The following is a 15,540-nucleotide window of genomic DNA, read 5'->3' on the forward strand; positions in this document are numbered from 1 at the left end:
ATTCAGTTTAAATATGGCAGATATTGCCTTTAAGAAAAATGTATCAATTTCCAATCCCACCTAGAATCAAACCAGGTTTTTACTAAGCACTTGTCCGAAAATATTAATTCTATTCTCACACTTAATAGTTTGAATGGGTCTGGAATATGTAAATGAACACAGAATAAAATTTTCCTCAGAATATGTCAGCAAGCTGCATTATCTTTTAGCTTCCATGTTGCTGATGAAATGTCTGAAATCCCAATTCTTGAATCTTTGTATGTGAAGTATTTTTTTCTTTCTAGAGGCTTTTGGAACCTTCTCATTATTCAAAAGAATGTGCTTTGGCATATTATTTATGCCAAACATTTATTCATGTTTCTTGACATCTACTATGTACTTTCAATCTGAAATCCTGTGGCTTTCAATTCTAAGAAACGCTCTTATATTGCTTCTCTTATCATTTACTATCCTTTCAACTTCTGTGCTTCCTTCCTGACAGTCTTACTATTTAAGACATTGGACAACCTGAACAGGTGTCCCAATTTTCTTATCTTTTTTCTCCTATTGAACCTCTCTTTTTCTCTTTCACATATTTTCCAGGAAATTTCTTCAAGTATATCTTTCAATATTTCCAAAATAATTTTTAATTTCAGCTACCATATTTATTTAATATCCAGGAACTCTTTATTTTCTTATTTATTTCTGAGGTTACCGTAATTTTTAAAGTTACTTGTTTTAAATGTTCTCCTTCCTGGAGTCTGTTTCCTCTGAGTTTCTATACTTCACATTCTGTCTCCCATGATGGAAGTTTTCTTCAAAGGTGATCCTAGTAATCAAAATTAAAAGAGAAGCACTAAAAAGCTGACTGGAAGTTTTGGGTGCATGGGTGGGTCTTATAGACTGGTGGGCTTCATTGAAGCATTATCAAGATGATCTCTCTTTAGTTGGGAACCTATAAATTTGCCTGAAGATTTTGTTCTGAGATTTTGCTGAGGCTATTTAATTTCTTTAGGTACCAATTCACCGATCTCCTGCTGGAGCATGGTGAGAGAAGAAAAGAAGCAATAGTGGTAGAAATATGCCTCACTACTAGCATTCTGGAAGCCAAGCAGGAGAATCAATATTCCACATTTGTATTTCCTAGCTGCTCATCATCTGCCCTCAGCTATGTGTAGTGTCCCTGAATTTGGAGTTTCTTTGGTTCCATTTCACCTATCTCCTACTGAGGTGAGGCATCAAACTGCTTCTTATTAACTTTCAAACAAGGTCCACCTTTTCAACACAATACTTTGCCCTTCTCTGCTGTGACACAGCATATCTCCAATTCTTGAGTTTTTCTGGTGTTCTGCAGCCTTAGCTGGCCTGCTTATTACTGGCAACTGCTCTTTGGCTCATTAAAAATGTCCATCCAGTTCTCATCTTTCAAAATTTCTTGACATCACCTACCTATCTGTGGTCCCCCTGTTTTCGTCATCTGTGTAAATTTAATCTTTTATATTCACATATTCTCTTTTTAGTGAGATTTCAGAGGGAGCAGGAAAAAAAGGTTCAGTTTTCCATATTCAATGATGAGCCCCTCTTTCTTTCTATACACAGAAATAAGACATAAATAATGCTGGACAAAGCAACCTTTTGGCAGAAAGAAATAAACCACAAGATGGCTGAAAACAAATCTTTCTCTGAAATAAAATTTGATAAGAGGAGGAAAGTGAGAACACGAAGACAGTCAAGAGCTCAAAGGTGAACAGTGCATTACAAACAAGGGAAAAAGACAATCAATTCTGTCCACATTTCTTTTCATGTCTTAAAAGTAATTATGTGAACAACAAAAAGAAATTATGTCTAATCTTTGCTATATAATTCAAATCATGCCTTAAAACTAAGCCAAATAGCTGATGAATTTCAAACACATAGCTGACAAATCATGGCAATGAAAACTAAAGTCTTTGTAAGCTAACTTACTTGTGTGGAGTCTCTCAGCCCTCTGGAATGACTTCTTCCCCAAGCCTAGCAAAGAATTTTCCACTTTAACTGAGGAAGAAAAGCTGGAGTTTGAGTTCTGGGGGCTGCTTGACTGTCCATCAGATTGCTTTCCTTCCCATATTACTAGGGGAAAAAAATATGTAAAGACTGGTAGCACTGAGGTTATAGACAAAAATCAATTAATCAAATAATCATTTAATGCTAACTAAACAGTTATGTATGAGGCAATGTGACCCCGTTAATGTGTTTTGAATGTGAAAATTAAAGCAAAAAAGTAAAATAAAAATCTTCCTGGAAGGAAGAAGGATGATAATTTTTTGTTTCTGGTGATTATTTTCCTTTCTAACAAAAACAAAAAGTTCTGAAAGACAAATTCTGTATCCAGACCAATTTAGATGAAATAAAAATAAAACAAGCAACAACAACAAAAACCCCAAAGGCCTTGCAGACATGTCCAGTGGAAATGCAAAGGTAACACATATTTTTAGGAAAACTTATCTTTAAAGGAGAGAACTGGTAAAGAGCTCTTGGAAGCATCAGACTTATGAGATTACTAATTAGAGGCTTCCAAATATTATTAGGTTAGACATCTTGGAAGTTAGTCACTGATTTCCTTCTTACATACAAACCCCACTGATGAATTTTTTAATAACTGCATGATCATTTTGCATTAAAAATTTCCTATTTATCCTGAGAGGATATATACTGATGATATGGCCATACAAGGATTATGTAAATAAATATAGCAACTGAAAAATAAATGATGTATTACACAAATTTGGAAATCCAACACAAAAATACTGGGAAAAAGAAACTTCCATTAAAAAAATGCCCAAACTGCCTACCAGGTTTGGCAGGTACAGAGTCGCTGGCTGCTTTGACAGTTTTCAGAGAGAGATGTTGGCTGGAGGAGATGGACATGCTTGGCCTGCATTGCTGCTGCTGCTTCTTCTGCTGTTGCTGCTTTAGAGCCTATAAAAAGAAAACTGACTATAAGAAACAAATCAATTTTTAGTAATAATAAAAGCAACTGACTTCTTTTTAAGTGGTGAGAAGCATGTTGATGATTCAATCTCTTTGGAATCTATCAAAGCCAACAAAAACCTAAATTATACCACCTAAACACAAGGCCTAAATGATTCTTAGAGTTTGGATATCTTTTGTCAGTATTACTCCTTTACATAAATGTAAGAAATTGTCATTAACATTTGTTAGAACTGAAATATCACCAGTAAGCCAAGGGCTTCCCAATCTTGTAACCACTGAATTGTATGTTTCAATCATTTCTGGAAACAGAATTCTAAGCGCTGTACCAAGAAGAGCCCTATTTGCATCAACCCTATGTAGAAATGTAAATATTTAGCTTATGCATGCTTCAGAGGTGCTACATTTGAACAAAAGGTTGTAAATAACTACATGAGTTACCTTGAGTAAGAGCAATGAGGTCTGCCCCATTACCAAATCTCGGCAACTTGCAGCAATGGAGTAAACAGAAGGAAAGAAAGACTAGACAATACTGGTTCTAAGAACAGTGTGGTTTCTTCTGGCTATTTCAGAATATTTTTATTTCTATAAGGTTCTTAATTTATAGAATACACTTGGCAATACTCTATTTAAAATAAACAGGAAAACAGGAAAACTAAGAAATTTCCAAATTTTAATCACAGAAATATATGAAGCTAATTTTTTATTCAAGGTTTTAGAGAGAGAGAGAGAGAGAAAGAAAGAAACCAAGAAAGTAATTTCAGGAAAAAAAAAAAAAAAGAAAAAAGAAAGTAATTTCAGGAAAAAACTGAAAATTTATGACTTTGACAAGTTGCTAGTTTCAAGCTTTAACCTTCAAGACCATCATGCAGGAAAGTGTGAAATAATTCTGGTTTTCTGTTCCCTTTTCCCAATACAGCATTCTCCTGCTTAACATTCACACATTATCTCTGGCTATGCTATGGACACAGTGGCAACATCTGATCTCCCTGCTCTAAGCTGCCAATGGAGAACAATAACTAAGAGGGTTGGATGTCTGGCTTAGATTCATGTACATTTATAATAGGTGAGGCAGAAGCATGCTGTGTAAAAAATGGCAGTGTTGTCTGACCATTGATTATGGCTTATTCTCATTCTTTGCAATCAGCCACCAGTATTCACTCATCCCTTGCTACTCACTACCCATAACATTCCAGGTTAATGCAAAATTTAATAGAACCACTTGATCCCACTTATTTCAGCTATGATCATGTACATTCAGACACAGGACGGAAGCAGAATAATTTACAGACTCTCTAATCAAGAATTGTACACAGTTTCCCTTCCCTCAGTAGTTTACAAACCCTATTTCTAATTCTATTTTAAAATTAATAAACAAACAACAAAACAACCTTCATTTGTGGTAAAAGATAACTAATATCAAAGAAACTTTTCTCACCTAATACTATGAAAAACATACACTGGAAGCAAGGACCTACTTTACATACCAACAATCTAATTTTCCATACGGATATTCCCTAATGAAAATACAATATTTGACTGTTAGGATTACAGGAGTATACTACAGGAGTAGTATAAGTGTCATGAATTAGTTAACAAGGTTTGAGAAAACGCTTGCTTTTACCCTGTGGAAAAGAAGCATCTTATACTTCTTAAAATCTTCCGGAGAACTTACAAAAATATAAATGCTACAGAATACCCAGGTAGGCAGTAATTAAACTTATCAAATTTATGGGTATCTTGTAATAAAAGCACTTTTGGTTTAAACAATTTAAAACCTACGTAATTAAAAATTTTTACTAATTTTAGTTATACAAGTGATACATGAATACATTTTTACCATTTAATTCAAACACAAAGCTAAATTACAATTCTCAGATGCAACAACAGTCACCAATTTATATTTCCTATTTGAACTTTTTTTAACACATATATGTGTGTTTCTATGCGCATACATATTCATAACTCTATAAAAAATATAACATTGTTTTGTGAGTGTGTGTGTGCATATTAGGCTACTTGCAAGTTCTTGCTATTACAAACTTAAATGCAAATATTTTTCTGTGTGTTTGTGTATGTATTTTTCTAACATAAGTTCCAAAATGTTCAACTGCTTAATCACGGGATAAGGTCATTTAAAATTTTAACAGATACTACAAAATTTTTCTCCAAAGTGGCTATAATAATCTATATTCTACCAGCAAATGAGTAACGATTTTCCCACACACTTGCTAATGCTTTTTATAATTAAGCTCTTTATACCAAAATTTCAGGATAAAAGCAACATTATTTTAATATTTTCTTAAATACTATTGAGTTTATATTTATTGGTGATTTGCATTTCAAAAAAAATCCAAAGCTAGTTCTTTGAAAAGCCCAACAAGATAGAAAAACCTTTGGCAAGTAGTACTAGGAAAAAGATACATTATAAATGAACAATACTGAGGAACAAAAAGGAGATATAAAAGAATACTCTGTACAACTTTATACCAATATTTGAAAAAAATTGGTGAAACAGACCATTTTCCAAAAAAATTTCCAAAATTGGCTCAAAAAGCAGAAAATCAAGAGACATAATAGATAAAACTGTAATGGTAGGAAAATGATTTGAAAAAGCGTTATTACTAAACTTTCAAGGAAAAGATAATTTCTACAGTTTTGTTCCAAAATTTAGAAAAATAGAGAGCTAGACAACTTATTTTATGATGCTAGAATAATGAGGATTTAAAAATTACATAAGGATATAGTACAAGAAAACTGCAAAATTCAAACTAAAATCTTAACCAAAAAATTCAATAACATATTTAAAAAATATGTAACAAACATGTAGTTCCTTCCAGAGAGTTAAGTATAGCATAACATCAGAAAATCTAGCTGTGGAATTCTGTACAAGATTAAGAGAGAAAAGTCTTCCTGATCACTTCAATAAATCCCAAAGAAAACAGGACTAAAAACTTCAACACTTATTCATGATTAAAACACAAAGAAAATATACCAAAAACTTTTTAGTAAATTAGGAATAAATCAGGAACCTTGAAAATGTGATAAAGAGTATCTACCAAAAACCTGTAACAGGTATTATACACAGAGGTGGATAAATTACTAAAACCGAACTGGGATACTGCATGAGATCTCCTCTTAAAAGGACCTAATGTAAAAGCTTTTGAGAAATTTTCAATGACTGCCAAAGTCATGAATTTTTAATATGGGAAACTGTAATTCTGATAAACACAGACTAGCAAGGCTTACCTGCTTTAGTGCCTTCTTGCTGTGCTTCTGTGATGGAGAAATGACTTTACCTGCTGGAATGGTAGGTGATGGGCAGCCTGACTGGGGAGAGGATGGCTGTGACAACCTAGATGATACTAGAGGGAAAAAAAGTAACAGTGAAAATTTTTGTTAGCAGAGTTGATAACAAGCACCATTTCTTCTCCAATCACATCCTGCTACCTGTATTAAGAACCGTGATCAATCACTTTCGGGAAAGATCTTCTTTTTGGAGTTCTGAGGTAAAAGCCTAGCCTCCCTTTTCAGTTTATTTCCTCAGGCAGCTCTAGTGAAGGATGTAGGATGGAGAAGGGATGGGTGTTAGTATTCATTACCTCTCATTCTTCAATTTTTCAACAGAACTGATAGAAGCAGCAGGAAGTAGAATATAAACCATGAGTCATCAAATTAGATAAAATGTAAGACTCTAGAGCCCTTTGGACAGTGTCTACGTTCTTAAGGCAAATCGTATTTTTGTTTTTTTGGTGAAAATATAGCATATATATTTTAATACCTTAATTCATTTCTTTACAAAAAATCCTACACTATTAACTATCCAGCATTTGATTTTTTTCACTTATACACCCTGAAGAATATCATAGAACAGAATACAGAGCTCTTCCACTTCTTTTCAATAGCTGCATAAAACTTCACTGTGTAGATGTACCATATTTCTTCCACCAGACTTTGTTGACAGATATTTGGGTTCTTTCTGGTCTTTTGCCATTATTACTGCAATGTCTTTACCAGTGATTCCTAAGGTATCGTACCTAGAACAACACCATCACTATCTAAAAGTCTATTAGAAATGCAAATTATGGGGCCAAGCCCAGATTTACTGAATCAAACACTCTGAAGATGGGCCCAGAATCTATATCATAAGTTCTCCAGGTGATTCTGATGCATGCTCATGTTTGAGAAGCACTGGTCTTAATCTATGTCATTTTGTATTTTTGACAAGTGTTACCTCTGAGACTTAATCTTTACAAGTGGATTTGCTAGGCCAAAAGACACACACATATGCTTCCAGAAACAAAAATTTTACTGTTCTCAGGTTTTAAAAGAAATTCACCCATGTTTTCCTTTAGTACTTGGTTTCATGTTTTACATTTATTATATCTGTAATTTGTTAGGAATTTTTCTTGGAGTATGATATGAGAAATGAATCTACTTTCATCTTTTTGTCTATTCAAGTTGTTTCAGCACTTTTGCACATATCTTACAAAGGTAATGTTCAGATTTTTTTTTGTTGGTGGTGGTGTCATTGCAAATGTGTTCTCATTTTTCATTATTATCTAATTATTAGTACGTTAGCTGATTGTTATGTTTTAATGTTATTTGCATCCTGCTACTTTACTAAATTGTCTTCATCAGTAGTTATCTCCATTGATTCTTTTATGTCTGTCAGATCAGAATTCATATCCATTCCTTTTTGATTCTTGTTCTGTAGTTCTCCAACTGCTTTCTCTTGCTGGCTTGTGTTGTGATAAATACCTATAACATAATGTTAAATAAGAATGGGGACAGTGGCCACCTTGTTCTTGACCTATTCTGGCTAAAGAGTAAGCCACCAGTTTTTCCCCACTAAGATGCCAGTTTTTTAACTAACTTATCACGTTAGAGAAGTGTTCATCAACTCTCAATTTACCCAAAGGTCTTTCAGCAGGTATAGAGATGATATCATTTTTCACATTAGCTCTATGAAATGATTAATAATAATGAATTTCCCAGTAGCAATCATACTTATACTTCAAAACCTCATTTGTTTATAACATATCATTTTAACGTGTAGTTCGATTCTCTATGGTAGCCTTTTATTTTAGATTTTGCCTCAATATTCATGACACAGCTCTGTAGTATCTAGAAAAATTTGAAAATTTGCTTCCAAAAAGAATCTGGACGATCTACTTTATTCACGTTCTGTAGTAGTGTTAAAAACATTAGGATTGTTTGATCTTTAAAAATATGGTTGGATTCCCCTGAAGCATCATCAGGGGAATACTGTTCTTCTGAAGGGGATTTCGACCACAGCTCTACCTCTATGGAAATTTACTGTTTAGACTTTCTTCACTAGGTTCAATTTTTCTGCATTGTATTCTCCTAGAAAACGATTTCATTTCATCTAAATTTTTAAACTATTGTGAAAAAAGTCTGATGGTTTTAAAATTTTCTTGTTTGATACTTATTTCAACCTGAATTTGTATACTCATACATTCTCCCATTCAAAAAAAAATTGGTTAGAGAAGTTGTCTATTTCACTGATCCATTTTTAAACCCATTTTTTTCTACTTTTCTCCTTTCTTATTTCGTAATTCCATTTTATTTTTGTTATAAATTCTTCTCTTCAGCTTTCTATTGGTTTGATTTGTTACACTTTTTTTCCTAACTTTTTTAGGTGTGTGCTTCTTTTTTCTCTTTTTATTGACAAGCGGTATTCAGTGCTATAAAGTATTTTCTAGTTAACTGCTTTGCTTGCAGGTCATAAATTCTGATATAATATATTTCTAATATATTCCAGGATTATGGTTTTTAATCCTCCTTTGAACCAAGAAAAATTTAACAGCCCATTTTAAAGTTTTTCAGGTGAAACATCTTTTTGTTCTTTGATGTTATTTTTAGTACTATGCCACATGCTATTTTAATTATTGGGAATTTGATGTTTTTGTTGTGATCAATAATATGAGTAATTTTTGCAAATGTACTATTTGCATTTGAAAAGGTTTATTCTGTATTACAGAATACAGAACTTGATATATATCTATAAGGCTACCTCACTAATTATTGTTTAGATGTTTTATGTCCTTCTTTTGTTTGCACTTGATGCATTAAGCTGAAAGAGGAATATGACAATTTCTTAATAATAGTATGTTCCTATATTTCACCTTGCATGTCCTACAGTTCCCGTTTTATAAAATTTGCTATGCTGCATAAATTTTAATAACTATCATCATGTTATATTTTCATTATGAATCAAAGCCTTAATTCTTTTTATGCTTTTTGTCCTGAATTATTCATTCCAACTACTGTTGTCTTCATATTTACAGTTGCCTATCATATCTTTACCTTCCTTTTATTTTTACCCATCCCAAATCTTTGTTTTAGGTGTTTGTTATAGAAAAAGTTTGTTGATCTCCTACACTAAAGTGGTTGGGGTAACAGGGCATCATACTCTCAATTCAGCAACTTACCTCTCTAAAGATTCAGAAAAAAATTTTTCTATGTGCTATATTTATAACTATCCTCTAAGTCTGTGATTGCTTCATAATTTTTAAAAATTAAACATTAAAAATATGACCCCACCAATTAGCTACCTCTCCACTAAAGCAGAGTTTAGGAAAATCCTTGGCCTCAAATACAAAAACGAAAAAGAAGCAACATGGCAGAAGTGATGGAGTAGTTTTCAAATCTTACCCAATTTCCTTACATGTAAAGATAAAGCAGAGGAGAGTGATGTCACCAAGATGGCAGAATAGATGATGCCCAGTGTCTCACACTTCCACAAGTAACCAATTTACAACTATTAAAAGACAAAGACTGCCAACCTGGAACTCCTGGAACTGGGGGAAGAGGAGGAGAGACCCACAGAGTTCGTGAAGGCGCAAGAGGCACAGGTGAGAGGGTATAGGGACAGCATCTATTGTTCTGAGCCAGCCTGGTACAGTCAGGGACAAGCTGTTACATATGGATTGAAGCTAGAAAAAGCCCTGGTGGCCTTGGTGTAAACCTGCCTGGAGTCTGTAGAGGGCAAAGAAGGGTTTCGGGGTGCACCATACCAGCCCATGGGCCATAAAGACCACTGGCAGTACTCCCCCAGACCATCACAAGAGGAAGCAGCAGCAACCAACTGAAAAGAAAGAGCCATCCAGAGGCAGGTGAGTTATTGTGAGGGATGCTGGATGCATACACAGTCTGCCCCACAGGAAGCAGCTGGAGTTCAGGGAAAGGACAGCCCACCAAGAGAACACTGAGCACAGTGTGGACAGCTGGTCTCAGTGGAAATCGGTCAGGGAAACAGAACTGCAGGGGGTTCAATCTGTGGGAAAGACACCATACAGCCCAGACCTGGAAGTGATTAACGATCAGCACAAAAACCTTCCCCAGAAAATCAGCAGCAAACAGGAGTCTCCTCAACTACCTAGACATCAGTGAAAAGATACAAAGATTGAGAAAGAACACAAAAATATGTGGCCAACAAATGAAACAAACAAAGCACCAGCAATGGATAGAGAGGAACAGCAGATCTATGAAATGTCTGACAGAGAATTCAGAATAACCCTCTTAAGGATGTTCAGGGAGTCACAAGAAAATACAGATGGAAGACTAAATTATATCTGGAAAATAATTCAGGAGCAGAATGAGAAACTTGACAAAGGAACAGAATTTTAGAAAACCAAATAGAAATTCTAGAAATAAAAGAATATGTTATCTGAATTGAAAAACTCAATAGAAAGCTCCAACAGCAGACTTAATCAAACAGAGGAAAGAATCAGTGAGCTCAAAGATGAAACACATGAAATCATCCAATCGGAGGAGCAAAAAGAAAAAAAGAAAATAAAAAAATGAGACAGAAATACAGCAAATATGAGACTCCCTCAAGCGAAATAACCTCTGCATAACTGGCATACCCAAAGGAGAGGAAAAAGAGAGATGCGGAAAGCATATTGAAGAAGATAATGGCTGAAAATTTCCAAAGTACAGAGAAAGATGACAGTGTCCAGGTACAAGGAGCTCAGAGGCTGCCACCAGTCAAATTGAATCCAAGGAGGAACACCCCAAGGCACAACATAATCAAATTATAAAAAAACCAAAGACAGAGAATACTGAAAGCAGCAAAAGAAAAAAAAAAAACACATAACATTCAATGGAGCCCCAGTATGCCTCTCAGCAGGTTTCTCAGTAGAAACCTTATAGGCCAGAAGAGAATGGGATTATATATTCAGAGTGCTAAAGGAAAAAGACTGTCAGTCAAGAATTCTATATCTGGCAAAACTAACATTCAAATATGAAGGAGGAATAGACTTTCACAAACAAAAGCTAAGGGAACTCATCAACTAGACAAGCTGCAGTGGATTATATAGCCCCCCAAAGTCAGTGAAGTTTAACTCCCACTGTAACTGTTGAGGGTGGGAAATCCTATTATAATAATTGAAAAGTAGGGCCTTGAAGAGGTGATTAGATTGTATGACTGTGCTGTAGTGAATGGAATAATAACGGTGGCCAGGGGTGTGTTTCTGAGGGCTTTAAAAGAAGAGTATGTGAGACTCTCTTTCTGTTCTGACATTTTCTGCCATGTGAGACCCCTGCATTGCTGTAAAGCCACCACCAAAGAAGACTCTCACCAGATGTCTTCCCTGGACTTTGGACTTCCCAGCCTCTAAAACCATAAACAATACATTTTGTTTTATTTATAAAATACCCAGTTCCATGTATTTTGTTATAATGTACTAATGCATGTGCCTTACAAGTGCTAAAGGGAATTCTTCAATCTGAAAGACAATGACACTAAGGAGCAGCAAGAAAATATTCGAAGGTACATAACTCATTGGTAAGGAAATTCACAGAAAACCTCAGAATACTACAATGTCATAAGGGTGGTGAATAAAACACTTACATCCATAGTATGAAGACTAAAAGACAAACCTAACAAGACTGTAACATATACAACAACTTGTGGAGGGTCCTAACATTAATAAAGCACATGTATTTCACAAGGCCTTAACCTTTAGCCTAATAGGACCAAAGTCCTTAGATTAGTAGGACCACAGTCCTTAGCTGTTAGAAGGGCCAAAGCCCTTTAGTTTAGGCTGTAGCATAGTGGGGCCACAGCCCTGTAGTTTTAGCAAGGCCAAAGCCTTGTAGTTTGAGGAATAGCCTAACTTTTTAGTATTGCACATAGAAATGCTAAGCTTGGGAAAAAACAAAAAACTTTCACAGGACTAAAAAGTCTCTGGTGTGGATATGAAAATTGTAACACAGCAAAATTGCTTGCTTTAAGGGCAGATGCCCTTGGTGCAACTAAACCTAATGTTGGGAAAATATGTGTACTAAATAAAAGCTTCAAGGCTACTCTGCCAAATAGTGGTTGGTTCCACATTTCACCTTCAGCTGTTTCTTTAAGTCTCCTACCTAGGGAACTAAGTGTTGCCATAACGATTATCTCATTGGTTCTTTTGTATGTCACATAGCTTAGTTTTATGACTCCTTTGATGGTAAATTGCTTATACTACTTTTAAGTTGCACCTGCTTTAATGAAAATTGTCATGTAGCCAGTTTGTTTATGTTTTCACTATGACTGATTAACCACCTATGTTTTTTTCTGTAACTTCTTGCCTGGACAATAAAAATGGAGAGAAAACCTAGTTTGGAGTTATTTCCCAAGAAGTCGTCTCCTGGAATTAACCCCTTCTGGACCTCTCACTGTTCTTGAGAAATGGGCTTTGAGTAATCCTTTGCGTCTCCCCTGGGGGAGAGGTGACAACAACTGTATAAAAGAAAGGCAATATTAAAAGATGTATCTTGAAACAACAAATTGTCAAAAAGCATAGAGTTGGCTTTAGTTCTTTCTTTTTTCTTAGATATCAAAATTAAGTTATTAGTCTAAAATAATCTGTTATAACTACAACATATTTTTGTAAGCCTCATGGTAACTATAACACAAAAACTTTTAAGAGACACACTAAAAATAAATAGTGAGAAATCAAAATAAGCCAGGCACAGACAAATACCGCACGGTCTCTCATAGAAGTAGAGAGTAGAATAATTGGTAACCAGAGGCTGGGGGGGGGGGGGGGTAGGGACAGACTAATGGGTACAAAACTATGCTATCTACCCTAAGTAAATCATTGTGCAATATATGCACGTACTGAATCAACACACTATACCCCACAAAAATAAATATAAATAAAATTGGAAAAAAAAAAAAAGGGTGCCAAAAATATACAATGGGGAACAGACAGCCTCTTAAACAGTGCTGGGAAAAGTGGATATCCACATGCAGAACATTGAAACTAGACCCCTATCTCTCACCATACACGAAAATCAACTCAAAATGGATCAAAGACTTAAATTAAAAGGTCAGAAACTATGAAACTACTAGAAGAAAACATAAGGGAAACATTACACAAAATGGGAGTGAGCAGTGCTTTTCTGAGTGAGACTACAAAGGTACAGGCAACTAAAGCAAAAATATGTATGTGGGACTACATCAAATAAGCTTCTGTAGAACAAGGGACACTGTCAACCAAGTGAAGATACACCTACAAAATGTGAGAAAGTGTTTGCTAAGCACACATCAGACAAGGGGCTAATCATCCAAAATATATAAGGAACTTAAACAACTCAACAGAAAATAAATAAATAAATAATCCAGTTTAAAAATGGGCAAAGGACCTCAAAAGACATATGAATGGCCAACAGGCACATGAAAAAAATGCTCAACATCACTAATCATCAATGCAAATTAAAACCACAATGAGATATCATATTACTCATTAGAATGGCTATTATCAAAAAGACAGAAAATAACAAATGCTGGTGAGGATGCGGAGAAAAGGGAACTCTCCTATTTTGTTGGTGAAAATGTAAATTGGTATAGCCACTGTGGTAAAGAGTATGGAGGTTCCTCAGAGAACTAAAAACAGCTCTACTCTACAACCTAGCTATCTCACTACTGGGAATATACCCAAAGCAAATGAAATTGATATATCAACATACAGCTACACTCCCATAATCATTGCAGCACTATTCACAATAGCCAAGAGATGGAATCAACTTAAACGTCCATCAACAGATGAATGGATTAAAAAAAACTGGTATATATACACAAGGGAATACTATTTAGTAAAAATAAAAATGATACCCTATCATTTGCAGCAACACGGACGGAACTGGAAACCATCATGTTAAGTGAAATAAGTTGGGCACAAAAAGACAAATACCACATGATTACTTGTATGTGGAATGTAAAAAGAAAAAAATGGTTCTCACAGAAGTACAGAGTAGAATAATGGTTACCAGAAGTGAGGGGGGAAGGGGAGAAAAATGGTAGACTAGTGGGTATAACACTATGCCATCTATCCAAAGTAAATCAATGCACAGTATACGCATGTACTTAAACAACATACTGTACCCCACAGATGTGTACAAAAAAAGTTTTTTAAAAAGTTGAAAAAAAGGAAAAAAGATAGAGCAAAAGGAAAAAGCCCATGGACAACATTGTCAATGAAACTAAGTGATAAGGTATCCCCACACACCCAAGAATGAAAGTAGGTGGCACCAAACCCTGGTATGCATATGCCTCCTTGCCTTTCAGCTTTGACTGCAGGTCTTACTTAAGTAGGATGATTAAAATGTTAACAAAAAGATTATGAAAGCAGAGATGAAGAACTATAAAAAGTTAAAGATTTCACAGGAATAAATGCTTATTTGTATAAGGAAGAATGAACTTTACTCCATTAGTTTCCTAGGGCTGCTGTAAAAAAGTACCATAAACTAGGAGGCTTACAACAACAGAAATTTATTCTCTCACAGTTCTGGAAGCTAAAAGTCTGAAACCGAGGTGTCAGCAGGGTTGGTTCCTTCTGAGGGCTCTGAAGAAGAAGCTAGTCCATCCCTTTCTCCTAGCTTCTGATAACATCCAGCAATCTTGGCATTCCTTGGCTCATAGATCCATCACTCCAATCTCTGCATCCATCTTCACATGGCATTCTTCCTTGTGTCTCCATGTCTTCATGTGGCCATCTTATAGGATGTCAGTCTTGTTGGATTAAGAGCCCACTGTCTCCAATAAGACTTCATCTTAACTAATTAACACCACAACAACTCTGTTTCCAAATAAGGTCACATTCTGAGGTAGCAGGGGTTAGGACTTCAACATATCTTTTTGGAGGACAGAATTTGAACCATAACACTCACCTTTCTTTTAGTTAGCCTATTTTCCAGAGCTATAAACTTAATATGGCCACTCACTGAATATAAACTATCATAGTTCTACCTAAGTAGTAGAATTTTTCCCTAGGTCAACAAATTACTGTGTGTTAAGTACTCTCAACTATTCTAACACATATTCTCATCTGTGTGTGTGAACTATAGACTTATGATCTATATATTTTACCATATTTATGTTAAACTTTAATTAAAAGTAAAATATACCTACTAAGGAATTTCCCACCCCAGTTGGTTTACACCAGTGAATTCTTTCAAACTTCTTAAGGAAGAAAAGTAACAATCTTATATAAATTATTTCAGAGAACCAAAAACTGAGAAATATTACCAACTTATCTCATGATACCAAATTTTGACAAGGACATTATATGGGGGGAAAAT

General features: G+C 34.9%; 1 protein-coding gene across 1 annotated transcript in view; it reads right to left on the reverse strand.

The window, feature by feature from the left end:
• ASXL2 (ASXL transcriptional regulator 2) overlaps positions 1 to 15,540 on the reverse strand; it is a 128,139-nt gene that overhangs the window by 22,633 nt on the left and 89,966 nt on the right. Inside the window, exons 6-8 of the mRNA XM_063078347.1 lie at positions 6,199 to 6,314; positions 2,811 to 2,937; positions 1,945 to 2,088 (exon numbers count right to left, since the gene is read on the reverse strand). Of these exons, the coding sequence (XP_062934417.1) occupies positions 1,945 to 2,088; positions 2,811 to 2,937; positions 6,199 to 6,314 (387 nt within the window). The remainder of the gene's footprint in view (positions 1 to 1,944; positions 2,089 to 2,810; positions 2,938 to 6,198; positions 6,315 to 15,540) is intronic.

Source organism: Cynocephalus volans, chromosome 14, assembly GCF_027409185.1.
Source record: "Cynocephalus volans isolate mCynVol1 chromosome 14, mCynVol1.pri, whole genome shotgun sequence".
NCBI lineage: Eukaryota > Metazoa > Chordata > Mammalia > Dermoptera > Cynocephalidae > Cynocephalus > Cynocephalus volans.